At 38.2% G+C, this 16,379-nt stretch overlaps 1 protein-coding gene across 9 annotated transcripts in view; it reads left to right on the top strand.

The window, feature by feature from the left end:
* FAM13A (family with sequence similarity 13 member A) overlaps nucleotides 1–16,379 on the top strand; it is a 431,061-nt gene that overhangs the window by 322,735 nt on the left and 91,947 nt on the right. For 2 of the 9 annotated variants that reach the window (XM_063610249.1, XM_063610250.1), the window contains exon 1: nucleotides 10,181–11,372. The exons of 6 other annotated variants lie outside the window; for them this stretch is intronic. In XM_063610249.1, the coding sequence (XP_063466319.1) occupies nucleotides 11,344–11,372 (29 nt within the window). In that variant the 5' untranslated portion in view covers nucleotides 10,181–11,343. Of the gene's footprint in view, nucleotides 1–10,179; nucleotides 11,373–16,379 lie in introns of those variants that run through there. One more of the 9 variants, XM_063610248.1, reaches the window with a different exon arrangement.

Consider the following 16,379-nt stretch of genomic DNA (forward strand, 5'->3'; position numbering starts at 1 on the left):
AGAGCCAGCTACTTGGGAGCCTGAGGTGGGAAATTGCTTGAGTCTGGGAGATGGAGGTCTCAGTGAGCCCTGGGTGACAGAGTGAGACTCTGTCTCATAAAATTAAATTAAATTAATAAAATAAATAAATAAATTGGATTTTTTTTTTAAGACGGAGTCTCACTCTATTACCCAGGCTGGAGTGCAGTGGCGTGATCTCAGCTCACTGCAAACTTTGCTTCCCAGGTTCAAGCGATTCTCCTCCCTCAGCCTTCGGAGTAGCTAGGATTACAGGCACCCACCAGCACACCTGACTAGTTTTTATATTTTTAGTACAGATGGGGTTTCACCATGTTGACCAGGCTGGTCTCAAACTCCTGACCTCAGGTGATCCACCTGCCTCAGCCTCCTAAAGTGCTAGGATTACAGGCGTGAGCCACCATGTTCAGTCTTGGATTTTTATGTGGAAGTTTTAAATATTTTGTTTTGTTTTGTTTTTGTTTTTGTTTTTAAATCAGATCATCTAAAATGCAGTTGGAGTTTGACACTTTAAGGACTAATACTGTAATTTTTTAAATAGGACCTATTCTTTTTTTAATACTTTGATTTTTCAAAAGAAAATGTTTAGTGAACAAAATAAGGCAGAAGTCTTTAACTCACTGAGGTGCTATTCATTACTTATTTGTTTTTTAAGTTCCAGGTAGATGTGCAGGGTGTGCAGGTTTACATAGGTAAACGTATGCCATGGTGGTTTGCTGCACCTGTCAACCCATCACCTACGTATTAAGCCCCGCGTGCATTAGCTGTTTTTCCTGATGCACTCCCTCCCTCCAACAGGCCCCAGTGTATGTTGTTCTGCTCCCAGTGTCCATGTGTTCTCTTCGTTCAGCCCCACTTATACATGAGAATATTTGGTATTTGATTTTCTGTTTCTGCATTAGTTTTCTATGGATAATGGCTTCCAGCTCCATCCATGTCCATAAAAAGGACATGATCTTGTTCCTTTTTACGACTGCATAGCATTCCATGGAGTATGTATACCACATTTTGTTTATCCAGTCTATCATTGATGGGCATTTGGGTTCGTTCCATGTCTTTGCTATTGTGAATAGTGCTGTGGTGAACATACATGTGCATGTATCTTTATAATAGAATGATTTATATTTTGAGGTGTATATACCCACTAATGGGATTGCTGAGTCAAATGGTATTTCTTTTTTTTTTTTTTTTTTGAGACGGAGTCTCGCTCTGTTGCCCAGGCTGGAGTGCAGTGGCGCAATCTCGGCTCACTACAAGTTCTGCCTCCCGGGTTCACGCCATTCTCCTGCCTCAGCCTCTCCAAGTAGCTGGGACTACAGGCGCCCGCCACCACGCCTGGCTAATTTTTTGTATTTTTTAGTAGAGACGGGGTTTCACCGTGGTCTCGATCTCCTGACCTCGTGATCCGCCCGCCTCAGCCTCCCAAAGTGCTGGGATTACAAGCGTGAGCCACCGCGCCCGGCTAATGGTATTTCTTTTCTAGATCTTTGAGGAATCACCACACTGTCTTCCACAATGATTGAACTAGTTTACATTTCCACCAACAGTGGAAATGTGTTCTTTTTTCCTTAACCTTGCCAGCCTCTGTTGTTTCTTGACTTTTTAGTAATCGCTATTCTGACTGGCATGAGATGGTATCTCATTGTGGTTTTGATTTGCATTTCTCTAATGATGAGTGATGTTGAGCTTTTTTTCATGTCTGTTGGCTACATAAACGTCTTCTTTTGAGTAGTGTCTGTTCATGTCCTTTGCCCACTTTTTAATGGGGTTGGTTTTTTCTTGTAAATTTGTTTAAGTTCCTTGTAGACTCGATATTAGACATTTGTCAGTTGGATAGATTGCAAAAATATTCTCCTATTCTGTAGGTTGTCTGTTCACTCTGATGACAGTTTCTTTTGCTGTGCAGAAGCTCTTTAGTTTAATTAGATCCCATTTGTCAATTTTTGCTTTTGTCGTAATTGCTTTTGGTGTTTTCATCATGAAATCTTTGTCCATGCCTATGTCCTGAATGGTATTGCCAAGATTTTCTTCTAGGGTTTTTATAGTTTTGGGTTTTATATCTAAATATTTAATCCATCTTGAGTTAATTTTTGTATAAGGTGTAAGGAAGGGGTCCAGTTTCAGTTTTCTGCATATGGCTAGCCAGTTCTCACAGCACCATTTATTAAATAGAGAATCCTTTCACCATTGCTTGCTTTTGTGAGGTATATTGAAGATCAGATGGTTTTAGGTGTGCAGTCTTATTTCTGAGTTCTCTATTCTGTTCCATTGGTCTATGTGTCTGTTTTTGTACCAGTCCCATGCTGTTTTGGTCACTGTAGCCTTGCAGTATAAAGTCAGGTAGCGTGATACTTCCAGCTTTGTTCTTTTTGCTTGAGATCGTCTTGGCTATTTGGGCTCTTTTTTGGTTCCATATGGATTTTAAAAAGACTTTCTAATTCTATGAAGAATGTCAGTGGCAGTTTAATGAGAATAGTATTGAATCTATAAATTACTTTGGGCAGTGTGGCCATTTTAACAATACTGATTCTTCCTATTCATGAACATGACATGTTTTTCCAGTTGTTTGTATCCTCTCTGATTTCTTTGAGCAGTGGTTTGTACTTCTCTTTGAAGAGGTCCTTCATTTCCCTTGTTAGCTATATTCCTGGACTTATTCTTGATAACACAAACAATTATTACTTCCCCTTATTTTTATTTTAAATATATTTTCACTTATTTATTTACAGGGTCAATTCAAATAAAAACACTTCACTTGGTGTTAAAGCAAATTAATGTTACCAGCCAGTATATTGACATTAAGAGATTTTTATGCTTGCGCTTGGTATTTCATGTCTCAGGAATATGAAGAGTTATTTTATGTTTTATAGACATAGAATCAGCCAGTCAGTTACCATATCACACTAAATAATTTTGACACGTCTCTAAGGAAGCCCTGCTAAAGCCTGCTTCTCCGCTGTCAGGAAATATCATTTAACAAGGTGAAAGTTCACGGGGACAATTTAAGGCAGCTGATCTCAGGTGTGGTAGCAGCTGTTGTGTGGGATATGACTTATTTTATGAGAACAGAAACACTATTATCCGGACTCCCACGGGAGATTTGGAGAAAGTCATGCCCAGAGAGTCCCATTCCAGGAAAATGTGCTTGAAGCACTTATTTATTGGCAATAATCACTAACTGAAAGTCCATCTGGCAAAACTCTGGATTTTTCCCTGTCCCAGAAAGTTGAGGAACAATTACATAAGTTGTCTCGAAAATTTTATTTTTAACCACTTTTTATGGAGAATTTTATAGTCCCTCAGTTCTTACAAGAAATTCACTTAAAAAAAAAAAGCATCCACATGAATTTCTATACAACTTTGCTACTTCATGTACCATGGATAAGTGCATGTCTTTTGATTTGAAATCAGTACTTCATCTTTTTGGGGAATGTTTTGAATTTATTTTCTGTGTTTGAAATGTTGGAGCCAGTTAGTTGGTGAAGAAGGGAACCCTGAATCATGCACTTCCAGCTGTGGAGGCCTTTAAACCCCACCTCTCTTAGCAGCTCTTCCCTCCCCTCTTCACTGACAGCTTGACGAGATTTTAGAATCCAAATGAATGAACACTGTGAGCCATTTGGGAGTCCAGCAAGCCTACTCAGATAGATTTTAATGAAGTAAGCCTATATCAGTTTTAAAAGCAAGATACATCATCAGAATTAAAGAGGGGTGTCTTTGGAAAAACAATGATATAATTTCTATCTCTATGGGATATTTTTCTTCTGCAATCTTGTATAGACTGGATAAATCTAATAAATAAATGAGGAAACACATTAAATTATGATGATTTTATTGTTTTTATTTTGGTCTTCAGTAATGCAAGCATATTTATTTCACTGTTACTCGAGAAAATAGTAGGACCTAACTAGAAATCCATTATTCCTATTAGCCTCAGCTTGAGTGTCACTATTTGCTTTCTAAAACCAGCTTTTTATATGGTTTTGTAATTATTCCTTAAGAAATACTTGAGCTTCCTTACATAAAACAACTCACATACCACCTGTTATTGCCATATATTAGTTTTTTAAAGAGGAATACAATTAAGAATACAATTTAAAACTTGATTTTCCATCTGTTTTTTCTTTGCACCTTCCTCTTTCCTCTAACACCCCACCTGCACGACGTCCTTCCCCCACTTCAACTGGCTCCTGCCACTCAGTAGCAGAAGAAGTTTGTCATGGTCCAGTGTATGCCTCAGTGTTCAGCCATTATGTAAGACTGTGTAGCCATTATTGAATATATATATACACACACACATATAAATATAAACCTCTGGTGAGAAGAAAGGATCCTTTATTTCCCATATCCAACTAACAATATGTATATTAGTAAGTAAGGATAATACTTTATTATCTTGAGGGGCTACTGAATGGTGGAAAAGGTATGGACACTGGCATTTAGATACTGGCTCCATGTCAGCCACTTACTAGCTGAGCATTCACATTAATTGACTTCTTCATTTCCACATCTGTTAAAATGAGCACAGCATAAATTCACAGTAAATACTTGCTGCTTTACCTACACGCACTCCTCTGGTTTCTTCTCCCTTTTTTATTGACGTTTTGTTGTTGTTGGTAATGATGATGATATTGTCCTGTAAGCCCAGAAATCCACTAGTGTTTTAACACAGTTTGCTGGAAAACTAGTTTACTCAGGATCTTGTATAACAACACCAGAATATCTAAATTATATGTGCACTAAAAATCTTGGCTTCATGATTCTAAATAACTCATGTTAGATTTAGTCCTTACCATTTATAAATACCATGTATCTTTTGGAGGGCATTGCTCCTTAGTGTGTTTTAGAAAGATTGACAAGAATATGAGGAAGAACTCTTGCCTGAGACTCACTCTGTCACCTAGGCTGGAGTGCAGTGGCACAATCATGGCTCACTGCAGCTTCAACTTCCTGGGCTGAAGCGATCCTTCCACCTCAGCCTCCCAAGCAGCTGAGACCACAGGCACATACCACCATACCTTGCTAATTTTCTTTTTTGTAGGGATGAGATCTCACTATGTTGCTTAGGCTAGAAGGACCTTCTTATCAAACTTGTAAAATAAATTATTTTAATATATTATTATATCTTAGGAAATAAACCTATCTGATTTTAAAACAATATCTGAAAATACGTTACTGTGGCCAAGAAATGTTCTTGGTTCTTTGGTTGTTTTCGCTTGATATTGAAATTAAAAGAAACACAGCCACATGGTTTTTGTTGCTCTTGATAGGACAAGAGCAAATGCAGATATTGTCAAACACTTGGAATCTGCTGAAGAAGTTATGTAAGAAAATTAGAAATCTGCGAGCCAGCTAAAACGTGGAAAAGGAAATTGACAACCTAGGAGAAACTGGATAATGTAGAATGCTTAAAAGGTTTCAGAAGTTTTGGATAGAATCTTACTTTTAGCACATCTGTGATTGCACATCAGTGTATAACCCAGGTAGTTTATTCCTTAAGCCAGTTATTTGTTAGTATTATTTTTCATTTGAACCTACATGTGGCATCCAGTTTATCTTATGTGTAGCCCTACAGTAGAAAGTGTTAAAAAGTGGGTAGAATATTGCTTGATAAGTTTAAATCTAATAAAAGGAGCTATACTTCAGAATCTATAGAAGAGTAATTGATGTATCCATTAATTCATTCTGCACTTATTGAGTGTTCTGCGTTAGGGCTGCAGGAAAGATACAGTTCCTGTTGTGGAAAACTTGCATTCCAAAAGGAAGATAATATGTACAGTAGATTCAAATAATAATAAAACTGTACAGGAAAAAAGATAAATATCATCATCAATACAAAGGGCTGTATGACTTTAAAAGGTCAAGAGATTTCTTTGGCCAAACATAGTGGCTCACACCTATAATCCCAACACTTTGAGAGGCCAAGGTGAGAGGACTGCTTGAGCCCGGGAGTTCAAGACCAGCCTGGGCAACATAGTAAGAACCCCATCTCTACAAAAAATAAATTATCCAGGCATTTTAGCATGCACCTGTGGTCTCAGCTACTCAGGAGGCGGAGGTGGGAGGCACACTTGAGCCCAGGAGGTAAAGGCTGCAGTGAGCTGTGATGGTGCCTGCCATTACACTCCAACCTGGACAACAGAGAGAGACCCTGTCTCAAAAACAAACAAACAAAGATTTCTTTCAATTAGCCTAGACCTAAAGTATAGGTAGGATTTTTCCTGAAGGGAATGAAATGGGAAAATATTCCAGACAGAGGGAACAGCATGAGCAAATATTTAGGATAGAAAAATTCAGGGCAGATTTGAAAATAGTGACCCAGGCATGTCTGGAGTTGTTTCCTCAGGGGAGGTTTAAGCAGCTGAACTGGAGAGGTAAATTGGGGTTAATAGGTGGAATGTTCTAATCATCACATTAAAAGGATTGGAGTTCATGTAAGAGGTGGTTGGGAGCTATTGAAGTTTTTGAGTACAAAAATGAGTTACCAAATCACAAGCACGGTAGGAAGTTGACTAATAGTGAAATATGTGCTATGGTGGCAGAAAGAATATTTTGAACGTTATCCTAAGAGTAAGATAACCTAGGCAGATTGATTAAAGAAACATGACAGGTCAATCAATAGATTTGGCTGAGGGTAGGAGAGGAGAGGGAGGAGTAAAGATGACTCATGGTTTGAATCTGATTCACAAAGGGAATAATTACATCATTATCAAGAAGGGCCAGGAGGAAGAGAAATTTGGAGATCAGATAATATGAAGTCTTGAATGTTTGATTGGATTGATAATACTAACAACTATTGAGCACTTAACTATTTGCCAGGCACTATTCTATGTATTTTACATGCATGGCCTCATTTATTCCTCAGAGCAGCCTCAGAGCTTTTAAACAACCTGCCCAAGTTTGCACTGCCTGTCAGGGGCAAAGTCAGGATCCAGCCCCCAGAGGTGTAATTCCAGCGCCCAAGTTATTGAATGTGTGTATTGAATGGTTTTGGGCTTGGAGGCAGGGCTAAACGAGGAGGAAAGACAGATGAAATAAAAGGCGAATGTTGATCAGGAAGGTTTGGTGAATTCCCAAGAAAGATCACAGAGAACCAAAGACTTTCAGAAAACTGAAGGTGAGTGTTTTCAGAAAAGTCAAGAGTAGGAGAGGATCTAAGAAAAGGCATTTGGATTTAGTGGTCAAAAGACCCCTGATGGCCTTAAAAGCAGTTTTGGAAAAGTGGTAAAGGTCGAAGTCCATTGGCATGGGATGGAGGAATAAGTAATTTATGAGGAAGTGGAGGCAGCAGAGATAGATTTGGGGGAAGTCTGTAAGTGAGAAGGAAGAGGGAAATAGCTCTGCAGCACCAGAGGGTAGGACTGCTGAGAAGCACTTTCTAATACTGAGGGACACTCACTTGGTTGCCTGTCAGAAGGGAGGAGAAGTGAGTAGCGAGGGGCAGATTTAAGATGTAAGAGAGACCAGGCTTCTTCCAGAGGAAGGAGAAAATGATGAGATCCAATATACAGATAAGAGGCTTGAGACCTATATGTGAGGACCCTTTCTCCTAAACCAAGAGGAAGTCAAAAAGAGTCAGGCAAGATGTGTGTTGGAGTGGGAACAGGGGTGGTAGGTGGAGCAGAGAAGACCAAAGGCACTTGCTTATATTTGGTGATCTTGATTGTCTCAGTCAATTGGCAGGTGAAATAATTAGTGAGTGAGAGAGGTTCTGTTTTGTGGCACTGGAGAAGATTTGAAGCGGGAATGCAGTGAACAGTCAAAGATAATAAAAAAGGTTGTAACACAGTATTGTGGTTCAAACTAAGTTTAAGTATTATGAATTTTTAGTATAACTAGTTACCAAGTTATGAGATTTTCTTTTGCAATCGTTAGCACTCTGGCAATAGACAGCCCAGATGGCAGGACTTATAAAGGGGGAAGAAGTGGAAGATGCTAGGGAACCCATTTTAGAAATAACTAAATGCTCAGGAGGGTCAGGAATGGGGTTTTTTTTTGTGTTTTTTTTTTTTTTACCCTATGTGCCAGTTGGTTTGATTGCAGGCTATCCTCTGTGGACATCACAAAACAGTTGGAGCTGAACAGAGAGCTAAGTGAAAAGGCAGAGGAATGGGAGAGGGAGAAGTAGTGGGGGTTAAGAGGGATGCACATTAAGGGGCTCAGTGAAAGGGAAATGTAGCCAGGGAAATGCAGTTGAAATACCGTGTTTGAAAAATTAGAAGTGACAGAGGTCATGAATGGCACTCCCACTCCCTAACTATGCACTGACAAGAGGATGTTAGAAATAGAAATAAGAAAGGTATTTAAGTGATCAAGAACTCTGGCAGTGGCTGGGGTAGAGAGAAGGGGCTGCAATCAGGTACAAATTCAGAAATGATTATCAAATAATGCCCCCAAAATAGATCAAAAACCATAAAAAAGAGGAATTGTTATAAATGATGGAGACTGGAAAAAGCATGTAGTTATTGAGTTATAGCATTAATTAATTTTTTAAAAAAACATTGACATTTTATGTAATGTGGCATGTTAGAGGAATGTTGATAGGGCAACTTAATTTATTAGGAAATATATGTGAAATCTAATATTAAATGTAAATTGCAACTCAGTTTAACATATTTTGAATGTATTGAGTGTTGTAGTTCAACTTAACACTTTTTTTAATGCTGGGTCCTTTATTATTGAGCTTTTATGTCTGTTTTAGCCAGGTAGTATTAATGTGCTATAAAATTCAGAAAGGACAAAATAATATTTCTGTCACTTGAATGTCAACTATTTCTGAAAATATTTGTATAAGATATTTAAAACATTCATGCCGGGCATGGTGGCTCACGCCTGTAATCTCAGCACTTTGGGAGTCTGAGGCAGGTGGATCATTTGAGGTCAGGAGTTCGAGACCAGCCTGACCAACATGGTGAAACCCCATCTCTACTAAAAATACAAAAATTAGCGGGGGCGTGGTGGTGAGCACCTGTAATCCCAGCTACTCAGGAGGCTAAGACAGGAGAATCACTTGAACCTGGGAGGTGGTGATTGCAGAGAGCTGAGATCACGCCACTGCACTCCAGCCTGGGTGACAGAACAAGATTCCATCTCAAAAAAAAAAAAAAAAAAAATTCACACAGAATAGAGTCAGCACTGTGGTTCCACAGTTCCTCTATATAGCAACAAGTTCCAGAGTAGACAGGAGAAATCCCGAATCCAGTTTCTGTTCTGACACTACCTTTCCATGTAAATTTGAACAGGTTATTTTCTAGTACCAAGTTTACTCATCAATAAAATAGATATTATGATGTATAATGGTGATTTTCTACCTCAAGCAGCTATTTAAAGTGTTAAGCTTAGGCCTGTAATCCCAGCACTTTGGGAGGCCGAGGTGGGCGGATCACCTGAGGTCAGGAGTTCGAGACCACCCTGGCCAACATGGTGAAACCCTGTCTCTACTAAGAACACAAAAATTAGCCAGGTATGGTGGCGGGCACCTGTAATTCCAGCTACTCGGGAGGCTGAGGAAGGAGAATCGCTGGAACCCAGGAGGCGGACGTTGCAGTAAGCCGAGATTGTGCCACAGCACCCCAGCCTGGGTGACAGAGCAAGACTCCATCTCAAAAATAAATAAATAAATAATAAAGTGTTACGCAAGAGTTAAAGTCATTTTTTAAAATAAAAACGGTATGCAAATATACGGAACTAAGTTATGTTACTAGAAAATCAAATTAGAATTTGTAAATCTAGAATCAAAAAAGTATAGACAATTTCAGTTGAAATAAGTTTGGGGTTAAATCAACTCCTTTTGTTTTAAAAGGCTGATTTTAGTTACTGATAGTTTATCATTATGTATGATGACAGTTTTAGGATGGCAAATCTATTTTCATAAACACAGATTATTTAGTCAGACAATGAAAATGTTTTTATTAGCAGGTATAGCAAAGAAAAGCAGATGCCTTATAATAAATAGGACCTTGTGTTCTAAATTCAGAATTATGAGTGGTCTGTATAAAATTGGGGAAAAATTACCGGGGAAGGGGATACCTCATGCCTACAAGCCCTCACTGTTTCTGAATGTCATGTTCCTTCTACTACTAGAAGCGACGGTCTGGACTATGTTGTAATTTTTTACAACTCATGATGTGAAAAAAATATCATGTAAATATGTTTCTGCTATTTTTCTTTAAATGTATAAAATCTATGGATTAGGAATTATGTTCCTAAAAATAACCCTGTGGTATTCCACACCAGAGAAGAAGTTATAAGGGGAAGGTGATAATTAACAAATATTTAGAAGGCTTTATGGAAAAACTGATTTTGTGTTACCTATAAAAAAAATAAAAATAAAAAGCAACCCCCTCCAAAATGCTGTTGATGTTCATGGAGAAAAATAACTGTGTAAACACATTCAGTTTTATAAGAATAAAATGCAGAAATAGTAAGTTGAAAGAATTTTCATGAGAGTGGATTCTGATCCCTTAAGAACTTGGGCAGAGACTTAGGGCACGTATCCTCCCCAGAAGTGGAGCTACGTGCCCTGGGTGATGTCACCAGCGACTAGTAACCACCGCAGTGTAAACAAACATCAGCAGGAAATACATGTGGGTAGGGCAAGGGTCTAGAGGCATGCTTTCCTTCTAGAAAAGTCTCACGCCTTTCAAGGCTAGTGTTTTTGTTTTGTTTTGTTTCGTTTTAAGGAAGAAAGGGGACGCAACATAACTCTTGCCTACTGCTACAGAAACCTTTAGTTTCGTGGGCAGTGTCTTTCTTTGACAAATGGAATCCTTGCTGGCAGTCTCTGTAATGTTGAGAAGTACAGGACTCTTGGCTCTTGCTGCAGTTATTGGTTGCTTGCCCCAGACTGAAAATCTTGTCTGTGGAACTGCTCGGAGGAAAGTTTCAAGTTACCAGAACTAGGCAAGCCCACTGAGGAGCAGGAGCAGGAGGAGAGAAGGAGGAGGAGGAAGAGGAGGAGGAGGGGCCATTGAGGAGCAGAAGGAGTAGGGTGCGGGGGAGGAGGAGGAGCGCCTTTAGTGCTGCAGCAGCTGCTGCTCTGATTGGCCCGGTGGTTCAGCTGCTTCCCTGGAACAAAAGGTCAAAGTGGACTGCAGTGTAAATGTAGAGAAGCAGCCGATAAAATAGCATTGCCTGAAGAAGTTTGGAGGCTGAGAGCAGCAGTAGACTGGCCAACTGCAGAGCAAGTTGTTTCACCAGCCGTGCGGTGCAACCCCATGCCCCCAACCCAGCTTAGCCACTGTAAGAAGACGTTCACTGTACAGACGACCAAACTTGCCGTGGAAGAGACAGTTGTGAGATTCCCTTGCAAATTCACATACGAGAATGGCTTGTGAAATCATGCCTCTGCAAAGGTAGTATTCATTCCTATTTTATTTTATTTTGCTATGTGTTTTTTGAGTGGTATCAAGCCATATAACTTTGCCAGTACTTGGCATCTTTTAGTAACATGCTGCAAAGTGTGTAGAGTCCATTGTACATATGGTTCCTCCCTAAGAACAGAAAAATTTAAATATTATACTGCTCTTTTACTGACATGTTGCCCAACTTCTCTTTTTCACTTGATTCTTGTATTTCGTTATATCCTTCTCTGAATGGAAATGAATATAAGAAAATACCTTTGAAATCTGCAGAAAAACATAGACTGAGAAGTATAATGAGCGAGTTTATAATAAAAACTGAATCAGCTTATTAGCAGTGTTTCTGCTAAGGCTATTTTAAAGGATGTTGATAGGCTGAAGACCTTTTGAAAATGCATCACAAGATTCTTCTCTTCTGGAGTTCAGATCTAGGCAAGGATTTTCCATGAATAAGTACATCATAATATGTGAGAATAAATGTTAAGGATAGCATTTCCCCTTCAGTAATTCCAGACAGGTTTATTACACAAATAGCATTTTTTAAAACTGCTTGGTAAGAATGATTGAGCGCAAGACTGTTTTTGTTCCTTCATGACTATAATATAGATTGTGGGGCTGGGGGGAGCGAAGGAGTTATACCAACGCAGAGAAAGGTAAATTTAAACAAAGGGGCTTATGAAAAAGAACACTGTTAGTGAACTAAGAAGTGAAGAATGTAGGCATGGAGAGGGCCTCAGGGCTGCCCAAGGTCACATTTTAGGATTTTAAACATTACTTTTGCTAATCATATTGTCCTATTTAAACTTCAACTGCTTTACATGCAGTGGCATTTCATTCCATAGAAATATTTCATTTAGGAAAACTATAGAAGGTTTTATTAGTAAAAAAAAATTTTAAATCAAATAGTAAATACGGTTTATTTAAGGATAAAAAAAACTATACAACAACTAATTTCATTTTTAAAAACCATACCACAAATATTTCAGTGGATGCTTTTGTTTTAGCAATGAAAAGCAAGGTTTAAAACATTGCTTATTTGCAAAATGGTTTGTACAGATACTTACAGGGAGATAAAACAGTATAGTCATTTTTCCTTCACTGTACTAACAAGGACACTGTCATGGGAACCTGATGGGGGTGTCCAAAGAGTTCCTTTTGTAAAAATTAAGAATCCAAGGGAGCAGAAAGTGGTTTACAAATATATCTAAAATTTTTCTATGTGAACTCAGTGAAAATGTCCACATGCTTAAAGCTTGTGAGAGCGTAAAACACTTTGTGGAGTCTTGATTTGGTTTCCAACTTTAAAGTTGGAGACATTTTTCCCCTTATAATGACATCAGTTCTTAAGGGTTTTAAGCGAATTGTATTCTAGATAAGAATATTGGCTACTACTGAACTCTGTAATAGCAAGCCACTTGATGCTATAATAACTGTTAAGAAGAAAATAGATCTTTATACTGTTAAAACATTGTTTAGGCAGTCAAAACGATTAAAGGTAAAATAAAACCATCATTATTTCCTGGAAATTATTTTGTATTTTTAGTCATGATTAATGAACCTAGTAGGAATAAATGCAGGAATAATTTGAATTTGCATTCAAGAATGTTGAGTTGCCACTTTTGTTTCTTTGCATTACCATTCTGAAGAGCGCTGTTTTGTGCATTCACTGCCGTAATGTTTACCCAGCTCTTAGAGTTTAATTTGACTGATTTCCCTGCAATCTTTACTGCCAGCCTGTACCTACCTTTGATTATAAACCTCCTGAAGGTAAGGACCAGGTTTGTGCGGTTGTCTTTGTTAAGCGTGCCTTGTGAATTTAAGCATTTATGTAGAAAACTTTCCCGCCCTTACGTGTAATTGTTTCTTCAAATCCCAGTTTGATATTTTGGCTATTGATTTCTGTGACTCTCATGGTAATGATGACTATTGATGACTCTCCCCACAGTTATGGGCCTGAAGCAGGAAGGTTCCAGACCCTTAGCAGTATTCTTGGAATGAGTGCTTTGTTCCATTCTGTTTAAGAGCACCAAGGGATAGAAACTACATTGAAACTGGATGTGTAAAAGAATAGCTTTAAATAGCAGCTAAAGAAATTCATGCTCACTGTTTGTATTTAGCAGAGTTCAATGCTTCTCATACTTTGAGTGCATGAGAATTACCTAAGGAACTTATTTTTAAAATCAAATCCTTCCTGTTGCCCTCCTTCCCTAGACTCACTGCATCCAAATCTGGAGGTAGCAGGGAGAGTATCTGCATTTTAACAAGCTTCCTAAATCTAATGCAGATGGTCCACCCGTAGAGAAACACTGATCTAAATTCTAGTTAATGATTATAGCGCGTATAAACCTAGTGACAGCTGGCATATATAGGAATCTAGCATTATACTACTCAACATCTCCAAATAGCATATTTAATATCTGACCTTATGTGAGGGTTTTTTCATAATTGATGCTTTCATTTCCTAAATTGTCAGTTTTACCTATTAAAACAAAACATACTTAGAGTGTTGTTTAATATTTTCTCTTTGACTGAACACTACTCTACTGCCAGTGATCCTAAGGTAATTAAGACACAGCTCTCCTTCAAAGAGGTCACATGCTAGTTAGGATGCAGACACATTACCAGACAATTACAGTACCATGTGGTGAATTCGGTAATACACAGTATGATTAGCATAGTAATAATAGAGATGTGCCTAGATGGATAATATTATCCTGTGTATTGTTTAACCCTGTGTAAGTGTGTGATTTTATTAGGGGCATGTTTGTACCCTAATGTCTACTTAACTTACAGTTTTCATAAATGCCTCTTTAGCCTTTCTTAGCATATTTTGAGAGCATATAGAAGATATGTTGTTACTGCTAATCTGTAGCCAAGATGAGAGTAACAGATAAGGTCAAAAACTAAAAATGAAATAAAATGTGTCTTGCTATCTGTTTATTACTGAATGTTATTGGCAGAGTTTCCAGGATGGAGTTGGCTGTTTAGAAACTCATGATCTTTAGAAAAAACATGGCAGAGGCTGAATGTTTAAATCACATGTTTAACCTTCTGTAAAATCCTCAGTTCTTAATGATTCACTACATGGCTTAAAGACAGGATCTTATTAACTATCTCTATTGAGATAATTAAACAGTCCCACTTATTTTTTAAAATACTAAAATATTTACATACTACTTATAGCTAATAATGAAACTCAACATAGTGTATCAACTTATATGGATATTCTTACCATCTGAAAAAGTTCCTTGAGAAAAATAAAATAGTATCAGAAATAAAGAGAGAAACTATATTAAACTAAGAATTGAAATATAAGTTTTCTCAGGTGATTAAATTTACCTTCTGTCACTAATGAGATAATCTGTTTTGTGAGATCTCAGGCTTAGTTTGTACCACAGGCTCTTTGTACAATTCATATTTCATTGAGTTTTCTTCCCCTTGGATATTGTGGGTCTGTAGGTGGGGATCTCTATTTTATGTACAGAAAGATTCAAGCAGGCTAAGATACAAAATTTTAACTCTGAGTCATATCTATGACAAAACTCTCAACTTTCATTGCAATATTTTAATTTGCTAGACTAACTTTACAGTAAACTAACTTAATTTATATCCACAAGGAATAATGATGGCAGATGAGATGAAGTTATGAACCTGTGAGTGCTGATGATTGATGTGGATTCCTTTGATTTCAGTGCATTGACATCTGCTTTTATGTGTTGGCATCCTGTTCTTTCCTGGGTTTGTCTACCAAAGTGAGAAGCTGAAATCAATCATGTCTATGTAATTATTTTTTTCATGTAGCAAATAATGATATCCAGTGTATACTATCAAATATTTGTTTTATGATGGTGAAGCACATCATAATTCCAAATTGCAATGGCTTTTCTTCAAAAAATACTTAAAGGAAGACGATTAATAAACATGTATTAGTGACCCAACATCTAAAAGTTTCACTGAAGCTTCTTATCAGTAGAATTCATCAGTTCTTCCTAAGCATTGGTCTTTAGAATATCCTTTTGCCAACGTAAACGTTGATAACGTGGGGATGATATGGGAGTTCACCAGGGAAGAACCCAGGTAATGTTGGGCCGGCTTGTGAGTTTCTGTGTGGTGTTAGAGAGCCCTCTACTGCTTGTGGAGATGACACCTTTCAGTTAATTTATCTAGAAGTCTGTTTCTCCTAACTTGTTGGCACTCTGGTAGCACTCCTGGCACTGCCCCCTCCCTCCACAAACACAGCCTAGGAGGGAGTTAAAAGCTGCCTCACTTCAAATCTGGGCCAGTGCCTATGGGTTGTATGTCTGAATTTATTCTTCATCACTGTCACTGAGAACAAATAAGATCTCTGTGGGCTCTGTTCTCACATGATGGTTGAATTACCCATGGAGCCCAAATATTTGCTAATTACTCCAAATAAAGAAGATAGCATGAACTAAGGTGAGGATATTTTCAAATTTTAGGATCATCCTGTCTAAACCACTGAAAAAGTAAAGATGTTAGCTATTCAGTACAAACCAGTGGTAAACTTGCCATCAGAAAACATATACAGACACTGACAGCTAGCTGGCCATATATGAATTTGAGCAGGTCATTTTCATTGTCTATAAGAGATGATACCACCCAAGGTACTTATTTTATGAGGGAAATTTTGGAGGTAAAGAATGTGATAGGACTAGGCACGGTGGCTCGTGTCTGTAATCCCAGCACTCTGGAAGGCCAAGTCCGGGGGGATCACTGGAGGTCAGGAGTTTGAGACCAGCCTGGCCAACATGGTGAAATCCGTCTCTACTAAAAATACAAAAAGAAAAACAAAACAAAAAAAAGTATCTGGGCATGCTGGCTTGCTCCTGTAATCCCAGCTACTTGGGAGGCTGAGGCACAAGAATCACCTGAACCCTGGAGTTAGAGGTTGCAGTGAGCTGAGTTCATTCCACTGCACTCCAGTCTGGGCGACAGAGGAAGACTCTGTCTCAAAAAAAAACAAAAAGTAATAGTTTCGGT

The sequence above is a fragment of the Symphalangus syndactylus genome, chromosome 10 (genome assembly GCF_028878055.3).
Source record: "Symphalangus syndactylus isolate Jambi chromosome 10, NHGRI_mSymSyn1-v2.1_pri, whole genome shotgun sequence".
NCBI lineage: Eukaryota > Metazoa > Chordata > Mammalia > Primates > Hylobatidae > Symphalangus > Symphalangus syndactylus.